Source organism: Erpetoichthys calabaricus, chromosome 12 (genome assembly GCF_900747795.2).
Source record: "Erpetoichthys calabaricus chromosome 12, fErpCal1.3, whole genome shotgun sequence".
Classification (NCBI taxonomy): domain Eukaryota; kingdom Metazoa; phylum Chordata; class Cladistia; order Polypteriformes; family Polypteridae; genus Erpetoichthys; species Erpetoichthys calabaricus.
Window position 1 is genome coordinate 126,575,803 of NC_041405.2, and position 17,220 is coordinate 126,593,022.

At 37.6% G+C, this 17,220-nt stretch overlaps 1 protein-coding gene across 1 annotated transcript in view; it reads left to right on the forward strand.

The window, feature by feature from the left end:
- The window catches only part of LOC114662573 (putative bifunctional UDP-N-acetylglucosamine transferase and deubiquitinase ALG13), a 122,872-nt gene that overhangs the window by 25,564 nt on the left and 80,088 nt on the right, over positions 1–17,220 (forward strand). The window contains 2 exon segments of the mRNA XM_051935405.1: positions 11,746–11,812; positions 16,491–16,599. Coding sequence (XP_051791365.1) covers positions 11,746–11,812; positions 16,491–16,599 — 176 coding nt within the window.

Here is a 17,220-nt window from a genome sequence, read left to right on the forward strand (position 1 = left end):
GTCCATAAACAAAAGCACTTGAACATCAATGAACTGAACCAGTTTTGTGAGGAAGTGGTGGGCCAAAATTCCTCCATTCATAATGTACTATAAGGGACAGAAAATGATTGCTGCAAATTCTTGCCACTAAAGGTAGTTTTTAATAAGTTACTGAAGCATCAAATGTACTTGGGGCTTGACACTAGTTATTCTATTTACATGATTTTTAGGGCTTGGTGAAGGTTTTCAGATGGTTGGTTATGTACTGATATCTAAAACAATAAAATTGAAAGAGTACATTCAAATGAATGACGTGTTCTTGAAAAATCAGATTTTAATTTGACCTAAGAGATCCTGATTTGTGAAAAAATCAATAGTCTTATTGACTTGTTCCCAACTAAAAAAAAATGCTCAGTGTGGACCCTTTTTAAAATAGACTAAGAATGTGTAGGACTTTTTTGATTAATCAATAAGACACTCGCCACAGGACCTGAAATTAATGCGGTGAATAGGGTGTAGGATATCTGTTTCACGTTCCAGCTGTGATACCAGAAATATGAAGAGATCTGTACAATTTACAGTGCATCCAGAAAGTATTCACAGCGAATCACTTTTTCCACATTTTATGTTACAGCCTTATTCCAAAATGGATTAAATTCATTTTTTTCCTCAGAATTCTTCACACAACACCCCATAATGACAACGTGAAAAAATTTACTTGAGGTTTTTGCAAATTTATTAAAAATAAAAAAAACTGAGAAATCACATGTACATAAGTATTCACAGCCTTTGCTCAATACTTTGTCGATGCACCATTGGCAGCAGTTATAGCCTCAAGTCCTTTTGAATATGATGCCACAAGCTTGGCACACCTATCCTTGGCCAGTTTCGCCCATTCCTCTTTGCAGCACCTCTCAAGCTCCATCAGGTTGGATGGGAAGCGTCGGTGCACAGCCATTTTAAGATCTCTCCAGAGATGTTCAATCGGATTCAAGTCTTGGCTCTGGCTGGGCCACTCATGGACATTCACAGAGTTGTCCTGAAGCCACTCCTTTGATATCTTGGCTGTGTGCTTAGGGTCATTGTCCTGCTGAAAGATGAACCGTCGCCCCAGTCTGAGGTCAAGAGCGCTCTGGAGCAGGTTTTCATCCAGGATGTCTCTGTACATTGCTGCAGTCATCTTTCCCTTTATCCTGACTAGTTTCCCCAGTCCCTGCCGCTGGAAAAAAAAATCCGCACAGCATGATGCTGCCACCACCATGCTTCACTGTAGGGATGGTACAGGTTTTCCCCAAATATGACGCCTGGCATTCACACCAGAGAGTTCAATCTCACTGGTGTTTTGTTTCTCATGGTCAGAGAGTCCTTCAGGTGCTTTTTGGCAAACTCCAGACGGAGCTGCCATGTGCCTTTTACTAAGGAGTGGCTTCCATCTGGCCACTCTACCATACAGGCCTGATTGGTGGATTGCTGCAGAGGATGGGTTGTCCTTCTGGAAGGTACACCTCTCTCCACAGAGGACCTCAGGAGCTCTGACAGAGTGACCATCGGGTTTCTAGGTCACCAACTGACTAAAGCCTTCTCCTCCGATCGCTCAGTTTAGATGGCCGGCCAGCTCTTGGAAGTCCTGGTGGTTTCGAACTTCTTCCACTTACGGATGATGGAGGCCACTGTGCTCATTGGGACTTTCAAAGCAGCAGAAATTTTTTCTTTAACCTTCCCCAGATTTGTGCCTCGAGACAATCCTGCCTCGGAGGTCTACAGACCATTCCTTTGACTGCATGCTTGGTTTGTGCTCTGACATGAACTGTCAACTGTGGGACCTTCTATAGACAGGTGTGTGCCTTTCCAAATCATGTCCAATCAACTGAATTTACCACAGGTGGACTCCAATTAAGCTGCAGAAACATCTCAAGGATGATCAGGAGAAACAGGATGCATCTGAGCTCAATTTTGAGCTTCATGCGCAAAGGCTGTGATACTTATGTACATGTGCTTTCTCAGTTTTTTTATTTTTAATAAATTTGCAAAAATCTCACTTTTTTCACGTTGTCATTATGCGGTGTTGTGTGTGGAATTCTGAGGAAAAAAATGAATTTAATCAATTTTGGAATAAGGCTGTAACATGACAAAATGTGGAAAAAGTGATGCACTGTGATGAACAAGTTCTTAAATCGGGGAAGGGAAGTCTACATTAACACTTTTTTTGCTGTGATTTGAAACATGGCCAAATGACTTGCTTTCACAAATAACCCTTGTTCTTCAACATTCTTGTTGAAATAAGCAAAGTAATAAATTTATTTTAAACATAAGGATAGTAGAATATGGATATATGAAAATATTAGTGTGTGTGTGTGTATGTATATATATATATATATATATATATATATATAATAGAAAAGAGACAAACACAAAACATTAAAAAAACGAAAAAGCTTAGTTTAACTTTTTTTCTCTCCTGTAGCAAGGCACATAGAACTGATAATTTATCTTTTGGCTTAGACAGAAGTTTCTTATAGGAAAAGGCACATGACTTATGAATCCTGAATCTTCAATTAATGAGGTTAAAATTGGTAAGTTTTCTGGTTGGTTATGAAGTTTCTGTTGCTGACAGGTGGTTCATTTGCTCACAGCAGCTAGCATTTGTCCTGGCTCGGGGGCCAACCACACTACACCGAGTTAGTTATCGCAGTGTGTGTGCATGTAGTGTGAGGCGCTGCTTTATCCTTTCCCTTTGGGATTTAGGGTGAGTAACCTTAACTTTGAAGGATAGGTTTAGGCTATGTAATTTATTATTATTATTGTCTTTAGTTATAGTATTCACTGATAACCCCCTAATACATTAGCTGGCTTTGTCTATCTTTTAAATTGCACTTAATAGTTTTTTGGAATCAAAGTATACTTATGGTTTAAGGTGAGCGATGCTTTGGTTCCTTTTCTGGTCACCTTTCTCCAGACATGTGGAAGGATTTTTTCGGTGCACTACCTTTTCCTTGTTCAGGAGTTCTCCTCCTTTGTCTTTGGTCTCGCTTTCTGACGATGTGTGTGGTACTGCAGTCTTTGGTTTTACACAAAGCATCAATAGATGCTAGAGCAAACTTACGCCTGCTAATCCAACTGTACATCAGTCGCTGACCGTCATTAGCAAGGCAAGTGTGTATTTTACATAGGCCTCTTTCTCTCTTGCTTCTGTCCTTTGGTGTCCCTCAGCATGGTTGGACTAATGGCAGCCTCGTCCACTCTCTAACACAGATGAATATTCCACCTTTTCATTCCAGCACAGTTGCCCTTTGGAGTAAAAGGATTGCTTTGCCCTCTGTTGTGGCCATACCCTATCAGCTATAGGTTCTGGCTATTGGGCAGCCAAGTTATGGATAGGTCAAGCTGTAACGTAGTGAGAGAAGAGCAATTAGTGTTACAGGGTTTTTTGTAGGGAGTCGAGGTTGTGCCATTGGCTTCTTGGGTGCACATAAGTCCATCCTCTTGGTTGAACACTGTTGCAAAGTTCTGTCCATCAGTGTTACTTAGTCCATTTCATTCCTTAGAGAGAGAGAGATGCACCTGTTACATGGTCTGGAATCGATCATCTGAGCAGATAAGGCTGCAGATACTGCATTCCAAAGGGAGGCCCAGTCAGGCACAGAGGCTTTTAGTTGGCGAGAAGAGTGTCTAATCCACTAACATCTGTGTTTGGTGTACTTCCAGATGGGCTTAAGTGGAGAAGGGCAAACACACTGTAATTGCCTTTACTTTGCTATTGGCATGTAGATTTGTTCAACTGGAAGAATGCTAACTCACCCTCTTAAGTCAATGGGTAACCAGGACCGGTCTTAGGCCACTGCAACCTATGCGGCCGCAGTGGGCCCCCGCACTTTCATAGGCCCCGCGCTAATTCTAGGTGTAAATTATTAAATTAAACCATTATAACCTTATAATCATGTATAGGTCAGCGTGTTTGTTCTGTTTTTATGTTTTTACAGTGTTTTTTATCTATTCCGTCGTTGTTTTCAAGTGATTACGACAAGTAAATAAAATTGAAAAAAAAAAAATTGTAGCTGCTCGGGTGCTTTATCTCTAAACTCGTCATTTAGGGGAACATGGGGGTAAGATGAAACAGACACCGTTCTTAACCTTATGATGGCTCAGCTCAGTGAAACCAATCAAATAGGAGGAGCTATTTATGGAGATGATGTTATCGATTTTTTGGATGAATAGTTTGAATTTACCCGGTAGTGGTTTAAAATTTTCTCTTTTCTGCCAGACGAAGATTTTTTCACTGGTGAGTAAAGCTTGTTCCTCAGAAACAAGCGTTGTATAAAATTCGAAGATCCTGTACATTGATAACCCACCCTATGTTAACAGTCAGCCATAGAATCATCGGCACGTCAACTTGTATCTTTATACAATTTGTTTTATGAATAGTCTCTCATTTCAAATGTTTAAGATAGTTTTACAAAATAAAATAATGTGATTCGTCTACCCCAAACGATTGTTTCATCTTACCCGTAGTAGGGGTAAGATAAAAAAATTTTTTTCACAAACACTTGCTCAAAAACGTACCGATTCATCCCTAAGCGACAAGCGCATGCATATGCAGATCATTAACAATAATTTGACTGAAAATTACTGGTAAAAAGCAAAAAATGTGGATTTGACAAGGAATTTTAAAAAGTGGTTCATCTTACCTCAAGTTCCCCTAAATTGGTAGACTTAAGGTATTTTTTTTAATTTTATTTACTCGTAATCAAATGCAAACGTGACAATCAAATGCAAATTGTCGTTCAAACGTTAAATCACGTAATCAAATGCAATAACGACGTAATAAATCAGTAAATACTTTATTTTTTCATTTTTTTAACTGTGGCATCTGGTGAAAGAAGCTTCTCGCGCCTCAAACTAATCAAGAATTACTTGAGGTCAACAATTCACGAAGATAGATTGAACAATTTGGCAATTCTTGCTATTGAGCGTGATCTATGTAGGAAACAAGATTTTGATGTGATATACCTGTGACTTCGCTACACGCAAGGCTCGTACTAAAGTAAAGTTAATTCTGATCGTGATTTTTGTACTTAGTAAAGAATGAATAAAATGCCAAAGACGAATTTATTTTCTATATACAAAATCTAAATTTTCACTTATTATCCTTATCCCCTACCCCGGCCTGGGCCCCGCGCAACTCCGTTTCGCATAGGGCCCCGCAATTGTTAGGGCCCGGCCCTGTGGGTAACTGATGTTACTCGCTATATAATCTGAAATTCGGAACACAATCAAATTTCACACTTAGAGGATCTGCTACAAACCTTTTCCAAAACTTGGCAGGATCTAATCAATACATTTTAGAATAAGCATTAAATTGAGGAAGTGGTTCTGTCCCTCTTTTTTTTATCTCTATTTATATTTGATTAATTTATTTACATATTTTTACTATTAAAGTATGTACTCTGCTGGCCTAGCCTCTCTTTCTCATGGGTGGGGGTTGATTTGTTTCAAGCCCTAGTTTTGGTTAAACTTGACTTGCTTGTATGGAATGTTGTTTGAAATTAATAAATGTTTTTAAAAAAGTGTCTGGAAACAGTTTTCTAGGACTCTGGTTCCAGGCCAGTAAAATGGATAATGCCATTCTGTCCTACAAATGTACGAGATTTGATGGACTCCACCTTTTAAATACTTAACATACTGTGGTTACCTCTTTCACAGTTTAGTCCATTGAGATTATAGCAGGCAAAGTACTAGCATCTTCCTTATAGTAAACATTGCTTTTATGCCAGAGAACTTTTAACACTGAGAATGAAGACCGGATTCTGAGTTTTGGTGAGAGAGTGCCAATCCTGGCAGCATCAAGTGCAAGATGAAACCAGCCCAAGACTTGGTTCCAGTCTATCACAAGACATGCATGTAGTATGTGCGAGCACACACAAACCCCACACTCTTGTACAATTATGAATTTCCAGTTAACCCAACCAATGTATTTGAGGGTGTGAATTCTTTGAGGAAAATCTATATAGAAACACTCGCCACACAGATGACTGGTGTGTGGGATTCAGGCACTGGATTCTGCTTGCACCTGGGTAGCAGCATAAAACTGTTGTGCCATATTGCTGCAATAAGAAGCTGAATGTTCCATCTTAATATTTAAGGTAGGTTAGAGGTTACCTTGATGCCATGTAGGCTTCTCCTTTTTTATAGCGTAACTTCAATTGGTAACTGGAGGCTTACATGCTGACAGTTTGTAGTCAGTATCTGATATTTCGGCTGATTTCTGTCAGACCCCTATGACAATTACCACCTCCCCAACACATACCATCTTTAACTTTTTGAAAGCTTTCTGAAATCTGTTTCACTGAGTACACTCGAGTTTTATTACATCTTCAGGTTAAGACAGCGACTCATTCTCTCTGACTCTTGTGTGCATACACTCTCTCTCTCTCTCCTCTCTCTCTCACTCATCAGTTCCTTGAGTTTTAATAGCTTGGTCTCCTCTTGCATCCATGCAATTAACAACTGTTATTCGCTTTATCACTCACTGTAACTTACTACAATCGATCGATTTTATAAGTGAGTAAATACATTGACTACTCTGATACTTTTATGCAAATGTTTGTTTCTAAATTTAGAATACAAAGCCAATTTTCTTTTTAAATTTAAGAATATTTCCTTCTTCATAATTATACATGTACAGCTATGTGGTTGCTTGTTATTAGTATAAATATATGTCCTGTGAGTTTTTAAGCAGACTTTTTTGTCCCTTTTTTTGCCCTAAGGGCATTCATTGTTTTAAAAATAGAAAAAGTGTGACTGTAAATGTTAAAGAAAAATTAAAGGATTAATTAGGCTAGGGTTCCCAGAACTGCAGTAGCTAGAGGTTTTTGTTCCAACTGAACTCTTAATTAAAAGCTAGTTCTTGCTGTAAAAAGTTTACTTTAATTAGTCTGTATGCCCTGGTCCTTTGTTCACAATCAGCAAATTATTTTTTAATGTACACAAGGATGCAAAATATACAATAAATCTTAGTGCAGTTATTGCTTTTGGATCACGGGGTGTCTTCTGCCATTCTTTTGGTTTGGGCTTATAAGACTTGAACCTTTTTAATTTGTAGTGTGTCAGAAAGTCAAGAGGTATCATTAGAAGCAAGTGATGTGTGGCTGGTAGATATTTGTACTCATATCACGTATCTACTGATATGTTCAACATTTTCTCAATATAGAACTGTGCAGGACTTTCAACACGGTTATATTAATTCCGTATGTAAATTGTTTGTTGCATGGCGCTCAACCCCCCCCCCCCCCCCCCCCCCCCCCCAAGTTAAATGTTGATCTAACTAGGCAATACATCTTCTGCTTTATAATCTTAGGTACATCTCCTTAGAGAGAGAATCGGTTGGTACAGTTCATGTCTCTTTTTGTTTACAGGTACACTCTGGTATTCATTCACCTAGGATTTGTAAACCGTATAGAAACAATTTTTGCCATATCCAATGTTATACTTTGGTTCATTCTTCTCCAAGGCCCTCTTCCTACCTAGCCTCAATTTTTTAACACAAAGGTAGAATTTCAAAAATAGCATGCATTTGTAGTGTTAAAAATATCTGTTCATTGACTGTGCATCCACAGCAAGACGAATACACAGTGGGAGTATTGAAAAAAATTTTCAAGTGCTTTGTGGAGTAGTAACTATTAATGTGCAATGAATGTGTGTAATCGGAGTACTTGTAACTTATTTGACCACCATGGGTCATGGGTCTGTGTACTTTTCAAAATATAGTGAGGGGAGTATCATAATGTTTGAAGAGGTAAAGTAGGTTCTGTGTAGTAATGTGTTTTAAGAATCATTTTTTGTACTTTTTGAAGTAATTTTTTGTGGAGTTAGTGTACTGCCATTTGCCTGAGACACTTGCTTTAATTGAAGTTGTAGACTTATACATTTTTTTTTTTTATATAAACATCTGCCCAAGTGTCTTGCATCCAATAGCACAACAGCCCTAACATAAAACAAAAGCCTTGAAACTTACTGAAAGCTTTTTCTTTTTGAAGAAGAAATCTGTTTCACAATATATTTCTTCTGTGTTTTGGAAAGACATTTACACAAACTAAATGAAACTGGAAATCTTCTTACTGCAGAGGAGCTAGTTCATTCACTGGGACAGTGTGGATGAAGTTTTCTTTTAAGCAGTAAAAAATGATATATGGTACAGTTTTAACAAAGTGCCTGAGGTAGAAAATAGCCAACTGTCTGGAAATTTGTGTCTAGCCGCATCATTCTCTCATTCTAAATAATTGAAATAGGTGTATAAATTCAATCCAAGATATGAGGGAAAAATTGTATGTCTCAGCTCTCTTTTCAACCAATTCATAAATTCAAAGACTTTTCAAGATATAGTAATTAGTGCTTAGGTTGAATGTCAATAGCACAGTAAAGCATATAACACTGCAATAATGTGTTTTAGGAGATTCATTGCAATTCAAGTTAGATCTTGCCACCATAAGATCTTGTTGTAATGAATAACTAGCCAAGTAATTGCACTGCAACTATGCAAAGTCAATAATCTGTTTTTTTTTTTTTTTAATGTCTGTTTGGGTCATACTGCGAAGATAGTATCTTCTGTTTAATTGTTTAGAAATTGTCCAACGAACCTAAATGTTTGGTGATGACTGAAAGCTTGTCTGTAATATGCATGGCATAGGTGTGCCAATGTTTTCCACCAGCAATAGGTTATACAATACAATACAATACAATACAGTTTATTTTTGTATAGCCCAAAATCACACAGGAAGTGCCGCAATGGGCTTTAACAGGCCCTGCCTCTTGACAGCCCCCCAGCCTTGACTCTCTAAGAAGACAAGGAAAACTCCCAAAAAAAAAAACCCTAGTAGGGAAAAATGGAAGAAACCTTGGGAAAGGCAGTTCAAAGAGAGACCCCTTTCCAGGTAGATTGGGCGTTGCAGTGGGGTGTCAAAAGAAAAGGGGGGTCAATACAATACAGTACAGTACACAGAACAGAACAATTTCTCAATATAGTAAGAAATAAAAAATATAAATTTTAGAAGTACAGAGCAGAATTTAACAGTAGATGATATATCCCATAATAAGATTTGGATTTGTATAGAGTCCTGGAGACCTCATCCTTCAAGCTTATAGCACGATGTGTGGAGTACAAGTCCAAGGAGGTTATGCTCAACCTTTATAATGCGCTGGTTAGGCCTCATCTTGAGTACTGTGTGCAGTTTTGGTCTCCAGGCTACAAAAAGGACATAGCAGCACTAGAAAAGGTCCAGAGAAGAGCGACTAGGCTGATTCCAGGGCTACAGGGGTTGAATTATGAGGAAAGATTAAAAGAGCTGAGCCTATACAGTTTAAGCAAAAGAAGATTAAGAGGTGACATGATTGAAGTGTTTAAAATTATGAAGGGAATTAGTAAAGTGGATCGAGACTGTTATTTTAAAATGAGTTCATCAAGAACACGGGGACACGGTTGGAAACTTGTTAAGGGTAAATTTTGCACAAACATTAGGATTTTTTTCTTTACACAAAGACCGATAGACACTTGGAATAAGCTACCAAGTAGTGTGGTAGACAGTAAGACGTTGGGGACTTTCAAAACTCGACTTGATGTTTTTATGGAAGAAACAAGTGGATAGGACTAGCAAGCTTTGTTGGGCTGAATGGCCTGTTCTCGTCTAGAGTGTTCTAATAGTAGCAAGACTCCCTTTCTACAGCAAAGGCTTTTTTATTGGTGGGCCATTGTTGAACATTTCCCACATGTGCACAACTGGTTCCCGTGAGCATTACAGCACCTACAGGCTGTAAATATTCCTCCTTCTGTGTCTTTGCTTAAACACCTCTTTATTCTCTGTCCTCAGTCTGTTGCAGCAACTCCTCACCAGTGTATTCTGGCTTATAAAGGTAAGGCTGACTGTTACTTTAGCATCGGAACATATAACTGAAAACTGCTTAGGGAAAACCAATTACCCAGTAAAAAGTATAGCTGAACTTGCAGAATGCTATCAAATCACTTCATTTATATTTTTAAAGGAAGATTTTCTATTTGTAACACTGGGGTTGAAAGAGAATTGTCCTAGTATAATAACAGAATCAACTACACTTTTTTTTTTTTTTTGTATCAGTAAAAACATTTTGGATGCAAATATTAATATGTACACAATCTTGGAGATGAGCGATTCCTCATGATACCAAGCTATTCAACTCTTATACTGTCTATAGGATTATTGTTACATGTATAGTACAATGAAATTCTTACTTGTGTATGCTAATCATCATGCAACCTGTTGTTACTCTCCATCACTGTAAGGCAGTATTAACAACATTACTTTGAAACTGTCTTACCTTAAAAGTCTCAGCAATGTTTACAATAGTTCCTTTCCACTTTTAATAGTTTTCTTTCTGGTGACATTTCTTAAGGCTTACAAGTCTAATACTGTCACACTCTTTAATGTAACACAGAATAAATCCTACAGAACACTGCTATGGGTGTGTTTGCAAACTGCCCATGAGTTTCTTTACAAACTATACTGAAAAAAATTCCCAATTTTTTATTATATAATTTTTTTTTTTTTTTTTTTCTTAAACTCTTCTACTTGCATTTTACCAAAAAATGAAAGGCTTAAGATGGTGAATAAAATAAAGTAGAAATTAACTAAATGACATATACCTTTTTATATGTCATTAAGGAGATTTCAAATTTGCCAGTTACATAAAACTATTGGTAAAGTACTGGTTCGAGCATTGTTAGCTTAATAAAAGTTGTGGTGAAAATATTTCAAGGAAAGAGACTTTACATCAGAAGCTGGGTACCCTCATATCACCTTCCATTTCATAGCAATTTTGCAAAATCATTTGGTTTTAGGTGGTAATAAAATTACATTACTTTGGTTCATAATACTTTTTGTTAACACTACATTTGTTTAAAATTGCAGCTTCTACTATTATGCATTTTTTAAATCTTCAGCTATTTTGTGGTCCCCAGTTTCAAAATAGAGCTAAACTAATTTTGGGGTTTCTGGGGATGGTATTAAATATTTGAGCAAGGTGTTCTTGTACACACTTCTGAAGTGAAATTGTCTTTTAAAAAAAAAAATAAAATAAAATAATGTGTATGATTTTGTTTTTATTTATTTATGATTCAGTAAACCAGTTCATAATTGTATTAAGTACTCCCATGACAGTATTTTCATATGCATTTTCCTTACCAAACAGGAGACTTGACCATATAAATGAGTATACTTAGTAAGGTAAGTCTTGAACTGGTTAAAGTTGTAGCAATGGACTGAAACTGAATGAACTGTGATAATTGAGGATTTCAATAACGGTGGAATTGCCTTGTAGTGGGTAAGCAGTCAGTTTTAATTTTGTATGAAGTAATCTGGGGCAACTATTTCCCAGTGGTCTCTTGTAGGCAAAATTGGATCTGAAAATAAGGTATCCAAGCAGGGAAGTCTTTGTTGTTTTGATAAAGTAATCATTAATCTGATGTTCCATTCAACGTTGTCCCAGTAAAGGTGAATAATAGATTTATTTTAATCCTGCGGCTGTCTGTGATAGGTGATTGAAGTGATTTTGAAGTCCAGTTTGATTTAAGTGGAATGTATGGCAAAAATGTTGCAACCTAAGGCTTATTTTTAAAACTATCTGGTCAAGAATATATTCTCAGTTTAAAAGTTAAAAGGGATTTATGTGACCTACAGTTTTGAACCAGAATAGATCATGTATATACAGGATACTCTTAACTGTTTGCATTGTTGGTTTCAGCAAAGAGGACAATGAAAAATGTCATTTTGAAGTTTCTGAAGAACTTTCTAAAGTGGAGGATTTGAAGGTAAGAAGTTTGCTCCTACAGGCTGTTCTACGAAATATTATAAGCATAGAAGTATCCTTTTATTAAAACTTTGGGATAAGGGTGGAGGTGGCACATTTACATTTTTTCTTTGTATTTAGAACGTTTATAGTATGGTGTTGTATTAATAGTCTTGTGGTCTTGGTATACTGTACTACTGTCTGTAATCTTTGGGAGAACTGCTAGGAAGAATAGTGTTGTACTGTGCATAAAACAATCCTGAATGTGATAATTGCAGTAATGTGGTGGTGCTATATGAGGTTTGCCTTGCTGAACATGTCTAGTTTTGAAACTGGTATGCACTAAAGATTAAAAGATTTGTTTTCTGTTGCCTCATTTTTTTTGAGGTGTAGATTGAATTCAAAGTGTGTCAACTTGTTGAATTTAAGAAGTCTCTTATTCTGGTTAACAAGTCCAATTGTGGCTCTATTTTAATGGCTTCTTGTTTTTCTTAAGTTGTGAAAATCAGTGTTTATATTATGATATAGATGGTTGGAGGAAGCTCCTGACGAGCACTCTCATTTGGGCATTGTATAAAATCTAATAGGGTTTAAATTGGTAACATTAGGCTATTTACCTTAAGGGGTGTTGCCGTACAATTTTATAATTATTCTTAAAGACAAAACAAAGTACAGTACTATGTGTATCTACATTTATGGAGAAGTCAATAGGGTCGATAATCTTAATACATAATTCCCCTGCCTCCTCCCTCACTTACGTCCGTCCGAAGCAGAATGCGCAGTTGCCTTCTGCACAGCTGCCTCAAAAACCTTATGAGACCGACATCCAACCCCAACATCGCGGCAGGCGGCGGATTTACGGCCGCAAAAATTCAAAGAGAAAGGCGACTTCGATTAAAGTTTTAGAGGCCTGAAAGGCGATTTCGACTACAGCTCAAGGCCTAATTACGCATTCTGATTCAATTACGCATTCATTCAATACACCTATATCAGGTTTGTGGTGCTTATACTTATTACTATTCCATATTGTACTGGAACATTCATCATTCAATATTATACTATAGGCCTGGAAAATTTATCAACTAACAGTACAAGCCTGTACAATAATGAGTAAAGCGGACTACAATCATTACAAAACAACATCTTCGTTACTTATCATTTGTTCTTCATTCACTGCTCGACACAAACTCGTGCCCGTTTTCATCTTACGTTGTCGAAACGGGCTCTTTGTCTAGTTTTCCATATTTAAGGAATTATACATTTCACCATAGTGGTTATTTATCATGATTTTTAGGAAGAGTTTTTAAAATAAGGTTTGTCTATAGTGGGCAGTGATCAAACTACAAGAAGCAGAAATTCAAGGCAAAGTGTTCAGACTGATGCAAATTGATTTAAGCATGAAAAGCTATATTTGAGAATATGCTATATGCACACTGTAGTGCTGGCATACTTCCAGTGAAATTTCAAGCAGCTCAGTCACTTCCGTTGTCCATACAGCAGTTGTGACTTTTGTTTAGTGGCGAGAATGTCCGAGAAAAAGCCTACATTTCAGCATACACAGCTGAACATTATCTTCCAGTAAGCTGAACTAGGTAGTTTGGGCTTCCACACTGAATATATGAAAACTAATCTAAATGGATCGTCGCTATCCAGAGAGAGAGCTTTATGGTTAGTCCCCATATCAGAGTTTGTAGCCAGCATTTTAAAGGATTTTTCTTAGACAGGGTGGCGACTGGTAAACAATGCAGGAACCACTCCTTTATTCAAGTGAAATGATTTCTCCGTTCCACTTGAATACTGCGGGTTTCAGAGAGGAGAAAGCGGCCAATGAAGGTTGACATATCGGATTAGGATGAGGATGATAAAATCTTTGAGGACCACAACTATGCTTTTGGCTCCAGATCCAGCAGTTACCAACCTAGCGTTTGATGAAAACATCCCTGAGAGGAGATGCTCCTACTGAGGAAACAAATTGAGACCCTTACAATGAAGCAGCGGTTTGGCATTCACCATTTTGCTTTTTTACAAGGTAAAATGTCCAGCAGACTTCTGTATTGTAGCATCAGCACCGAACACCACAATGGATGGATTCTCTGCCCTTTACATGGGTCTTTGAGGTGGCTTACTATCTTTTAAAAGGTCTCTTTAGAGTTGCTACTTTTATGTTTGCTCCTGCTATAAATTTTGTGATGCCAGCTCATTCTTTTGGTAACTCAGCCCTGCCTGATATAACTTATCCAGTACTGTTGCATAGCCTTGACTCTCCCTAGTAGCCACTTACAACTCTTTGCATTGGCGCACAATCTTGTTGAAATGGAAGGGTGGTCCTCTCTGCCGCTTCAGTCATGCAGCTGGTGACAAGGGCACACCAGTAGGGTTTAGGAGCTATGTGTTGTCAGATGGGACAGCAGGAATGTTGCATGAAGCACTGGCAGGTGGCACAACCGGCAAGTTAAGTGCTGTTCTATTTAGCATCATGTTCAGTGCTTGTCAGCTGTAGGCAAGCAGGCAAACTTCCTTGTGTGGAGATGCAGATGTTCCAGTCTCTTTGCTGTTTTTCTTTACTGAACTGGCACTGCAAAATGCCAGGCCTGGATCTTAGCTTAGAGACTCTCCCTTCAACGCTCCTTCACCATGCCTCTGCAATCTGCCTTGTCCTTTGCCTGCACATTTTTACCATTGGTCTTGCTGACTTTGGGTCTGTGGCAACTCAACCTGCAACACTTTTCCCCAGCTCCATGAGCCTGAAGCTCCACCAGTGTCTGCACACCCGGGCTAATGGACTTTAGCTAATGGAGAAGTGGTGATGGAGATGCAGAGGTGCCAGTCTCTCGGCTGTCTCCATCCCTGTACTGTTGCTGTAAATGGCACTCCAGAGTATGGATCTGAGCCACGAGACTCCCCAGCACCTCCTTTGAAGAGTCAAGCAGGTTTGTTTTAGGTCTCTGAAGTACTGTTGATGGAATGCAAGTTCTCTCCATGGTCCCTCTTCTAACACCAATGTAACATTGGCGCCAAGCATAACAATGGATGGATTCTCTACTCTTTACATGGCAATTTGAGGTGGCTCGTAATCCATTAAGGACTGCTTCCACTTTTATAGGAGCACCTTGTATTGATGATGCAATACCAGTTCATTCTTTTGCTGAATAAAGATTAATGACTAATTATTGAAATTCCGTTCTTTTTTAAAGAAGCCTAATGTAATCAACGGTTTGTTTCATGTAAGTTCATATTAGACACAAGTTTTTAAAATGTCTGGGATCTTCGTAATTGTGGGATGCAGTTTGAAACATACAGTATAGTTTCAAGCCCTTCTCCTTTTTAGCTCCTGACATTTGGCAAAGTGTATGAATAATGCAACTTGTCATTTACCATAAGTCTGGGAGTTTCTTGAAGCAATCGGGTGAAAAATGCCATAGCTGGTCCATTTTGATTTCAGCGGCAGAAGTGCAGCAGCTGGCTGATGCAGAATCCCGAAGAGAGTGTGCATATAGCCTTTTGGGTGTTGGTAAAGGTGGTGTCCCTAAGTGATCTGGTCTCCGGCTGGTACTCTGATACCAATGATTCAGGTAAAAATGTAGCTAACACGTTGGCTAATCCAGCAGGTGACACACTATGGTGGTTGGATTAGCAACTGCACTAAAAAAAAAAAAAAAAAAATGGACCTGCACTAAAGCAAGTATAAAGATGAATAGCATTATTACATATTGCTCTCAGTAGTACAAGCTGAGTGTGATTTTTGTTTGAAGATTTGAACTCCATGTTACTAAAATGACATAGCAGCCTAGAAAAAAAATAGTTACAGAAATAATGGGGGAAGATTATGGTAAATGAGCTATAAGAGAAAGTCAACACCCTTAACCTTCACTTCAGGCAAACATATTATCATTATAGATGTGCTTTAAGTTATTGAAGGAAATTTGGGTAAATTCTAGAGATGTTAAAATTAGTTATTCAGCAAGAACTTGAGAGAAAGAGCGCATAGTTAAAGGTAACTTTTGTACAAACGTAAAGGAATGAATACCTAAAATGTCATGCAGTATAATAGATATCTATATGTGGCAGACATTCAGTGGCCTAGATTTTGTATTCACATGTTTTTGTTAAATTGTATAATGTTTTGTTTTTTCCTTCTGTGCACTTAAATGAAATCTATGGGTACAGTACTGGAGCAGTACTATAGAATTATGCAAAGTTAATCTAATTCTGGGAGATTTGTGCTGGCAACCTGAAATATTTTTAGCTGGTGTGGAGTAATTTAAAAACAATGCTCCATCTTAAGTGCCTCAAAGTAAGGAGATCAGTGTTCACATCCCAGGTCCAACCTGTGTGGAGTTTTGCATGTTCTCCCTGAGTCTGTGTAAGGATTATTTTGGGTGCTTTGATTTCTTCCAACAGTCTGAAAACATCAGGTTTAGGTGAACTGGTGATCCTAAATTGACCCTAGTGGATGAGTGTGTGTTTCTAGTGGGTGGTTGTCAGTGTGTTCACCCTGTCCAGAGATTGATACTGTCTTATGCCCCTTGCTTGCTGGGTTAGGCTTTAGGCCTGCAAAAACCCTGCTCAGGATTAAGTGAAATTTAATATTGCCTGTCTTGCAAATCTGAATTAGATTACATAGATTTGAAAATATTTAATTCTTTGATAATTAAAAATGGTTGAAAAGATTCAAATGCAATTTTGTAATGTCTTTTTAGATTACTGATGGGCCATCAAAGATTTATTTTCCTTACAAAGTTTTGAAATCTCTTGATCCGGATATTTATCGTAACATTGAGTTTGATGTTTGGCATGACAGCAGGAAAGGTAAGTTTTATATCTGATTTTAAAATTCTGTTAAATAATGCCTGCTAGAATTAAGTTTCTGTTAAATTGGATGTTCTGTCATGTCTGCTTGTTTAAATTCAAATATTTCAGTCAGATTGGACAATGAAATATATTGATGTGCCTTGTAGTAGTTTTTAAGACCCACATGGCACATTTATAAAAATAAAAAAGCTGGTTTCTGATGCTTGCTGAAAACAGATGTAGCCTTTTAACTAAAGATGCACTACCAAAACCTACTAGATATTAATGGTGGTACCATGAAATGGGAATGGTTTCCACTAATGGGTTTTTAATCTGTGGCGTATGAATGAACAATATTGAATATGTGACATTTTCTGATGAGGTCTAAGTGTTGATGCCTTTTGATTATTTAGCAGTACCTGTATTAAAAACGCCATCTTCAAATGTTCAAGCTTTATTAATTACAGAGCAGCAAAACTTAATGCGAGTGTTAATTTTATCATTTTGAAGGGAATTAGGATAACCAACCAACCAACAGATGTTACTGGTAATGTTTGTAATGAGTGGTTTTACAAAACATTACAAATTGTATTTTGAAACCTTTCAGAGAGAACTGGTATTTTATGGTTGTAAATTCTT